This window comes from Nannobrachium achirus, assembly GCF_963921795.1.
Source record: "Nannobrachium achirus genome assembly, chromosome: 6".
NCBI lineage: Eukaryota > Metazoa > Chordata > Actinopteri > Myctophiformes > Myctophidae > Nannobrachium > Nannobrachium achirus.
Genome location: NC_137815.1, coordinates 6441865 through 6444227, shown reverse-complemented (window position 1 = coordinate 6444227; position 2363 = coordinate 6441865). Strand labels below are relative to the sequence as shown.

Below are 2363 nucleotides of genomic sequence, written 5' to 3'. Positions count from 1 at the left end.
AAGGAAACAGGTTCCCAGGACTGTTTTGTGTTATCATTTTAGCCCAAATGTCTGACTGTATACCGCATGCTGTTTACATTTCTGTCTAATAAAGTACTCAATCAATCAATCAAATTTTCTTTGGGTGTTTTTTATGTATTTTTTAATTGACCTGTATTTATACAGGCAAAGTCCCACTGAGATAGCCTACACTATCTTTTTTTATGAGGGATCCCTGTTTATAGGCTAGCAGTAATATATGCCTACAAGACATTGCAACTTTGATGAATAACTTGCGACAAAGTAGCCTAGTGTGTGTCACACAGCACCAACACTCACACACATTCCCATCTTTGTAAAACTTTGCATTTATTTGCTGACTTTTTTTTTAATATCGTAGCCTAGAAATTGTTCATAATTTATTAGGCTATATTAGGCCTATATTGTTATTATTGTTTAGCTAGCCTATAAATTAATGCCTCAACGGTTACACAATTGAATTGGTTTTCACTAGACTAAAGAAGGCCTGATCATTTTGTTTTGTCGCTGAAATGTAAAATAGTTCTTGCCCAGGGGACTCTTTCAGGTTATGCACAAGGCTACTTTCCCTGTCCTCCAAAGTCACACTGGGCGGAGTTCTATGCTAATAACATACGCGAGCTCGGCTCGGGATTTCCTGATAAGGAACCGTGGCTTTGTGGGCGAGTCCTATGCAGCGGCACTGGCCGCTGACCACCAGGTCCCCCAGCATCACCTCTTCAGGACCATGGCGGGCTCTCTGCAGCAGCACCACCACGCTGGCGCAGACGCCCAGGGCCACGGGCAGCTCGCCGGAGTGGGAGAACAGTTCCACCACAGAGCGAGAGGCGAGCCGTATTGCCAGTACGGAGCGACCAACATGGGGATGGGCCTGCATGCCCACCCCCACCACCCCGAGACCTTCTTCCGCTACATGCGGCAACAGTGCATCAAGCAGGAGATGGTGTGCAAGTGGATCGACCCGGAGCAGAGCGACCAGCGGATCTGCGGCCAGACCTACGGCACCATGCATGAGCTGGCCGCGCATGTCTCGGTGGAGCACGTGGGGGGTCCGGAGCAGAGCAGACATGTGTGCAGCTGGGAGGAATGCCCGCGTGAAACCAAGCCCTTCAAGGCCAAATACAAGCTGGTCAACCACATGCGCACGCACACGGGAGAGAAGCCGTTCGCATGCCCGTTCCCCGGCTGCTGCAAAGTCTTCTCCCGCTCGGAGAACCTCAAGATACACAGGCGAACGCATACAGGTGAGCGCAGTTCTGATGCAGCCTCACTATTTAATGCAAAGTATTTTGGGTGCTTATTTGATCATTTTGATCAATGTTGAGTTTGACACGTGATTCTAATTTCTGTGTGTTTCTGTCTCAGGGGAAAGACAGTTCGTGTGTGACTACCTCGGCTGTGACAGACGCTTCGCCAACAGCAGTGACCGCAAGAAACATATGCACGTTCATTCGTCTGAAAAGCCCTATGTGTGCAGGATGTGTGACAAGTCCTACACCCATCCCAGCTCCCTGCGAAAACACATGAAGGTAAACAACCGTTTTTGGCCTTTTACGCACAAGTTTCATCATTACGGCTTCCGTTCTGTGAGACAACTTGACTTAACGGGACACTGATGTATTGAACAGGGCTACATGTTCCACTGCTGAACCTCAGTGTTAATTTAACTCTGACTGTGTACAAATAAACTGATCGACTTTCTTTATTCTTTCACATAGGTTCACGACTCCACATCCTCGATGTCAGCTTCCGATGCTTCTCCGGCGGCCAGCAGTGGCTACGATTCTTCCACTCCGGCGGTGTCCCCGGGTTCGGACACGCACTGCGAAATGTCACCAGATTCTGTGGTGCTCAGTAGTTCTCACGGCGCAATCTATCCTAACTTCAGTGAATGGTACGTCTGAAACGACGCCGGCGATGGGAAGGACAGCACAAGTGATGCAGAACCCAGAGACAATTAGGAGCCAGGACGGCTACGCCAAACGCAGACAAAAAGCCTTTTTTTTACACTGGAAAGGCAGGCTTCTTCAGCCAAATGGATGCAATTATTTCCAAGCCATGTCAAAAATAAACTAATAGTGTGTTTAATAATGTTCTGTTGTCAGTATTATTGCTATCCAAATGTTGGCTATGCATCATGTTGTGACAGAGCATTGTTATTATTTGTTTTACCGTTATTCATATGATGTATTTTTTGTAACTGTATTATGCTACATAATGTAAATAAAATGAATTTACTGAATCCATCTGTTCTGCTGGCATCTGTGCCTAAGGTTGCCTATATACCCCTGCTTTAGACCAATCAATGACAATGTGTCACAACCACCCAACAATGAGGCTAACTG

General features: G+C 46.9%; 1 protein-coding gene across 1 annotated transcript; it reads left to right on the top strand.

Annotated features, from left to right (window-relative positions):
* Positions 1-619: 619 nt before the first annotated feature.
* LOC308286799 (zinc finger protein ZIC 2-A-like) lies at positions 620-1922 on the top strand (the record flags this gene model as incomplete). The annotated part of the gene is made up of 3 exons (XM_080727922.1): positions 620-1262; positions 1384-1547; positions 1737-1922. 3 exons carry the CDS (start codon positions 620-622, stop codon positions 1920-1922), a joined length of 993 nt encoding a protein of 330 aa, XP_080584048.1.
* Positions 1923-2363: the final 441 nt, after the last annotated feature.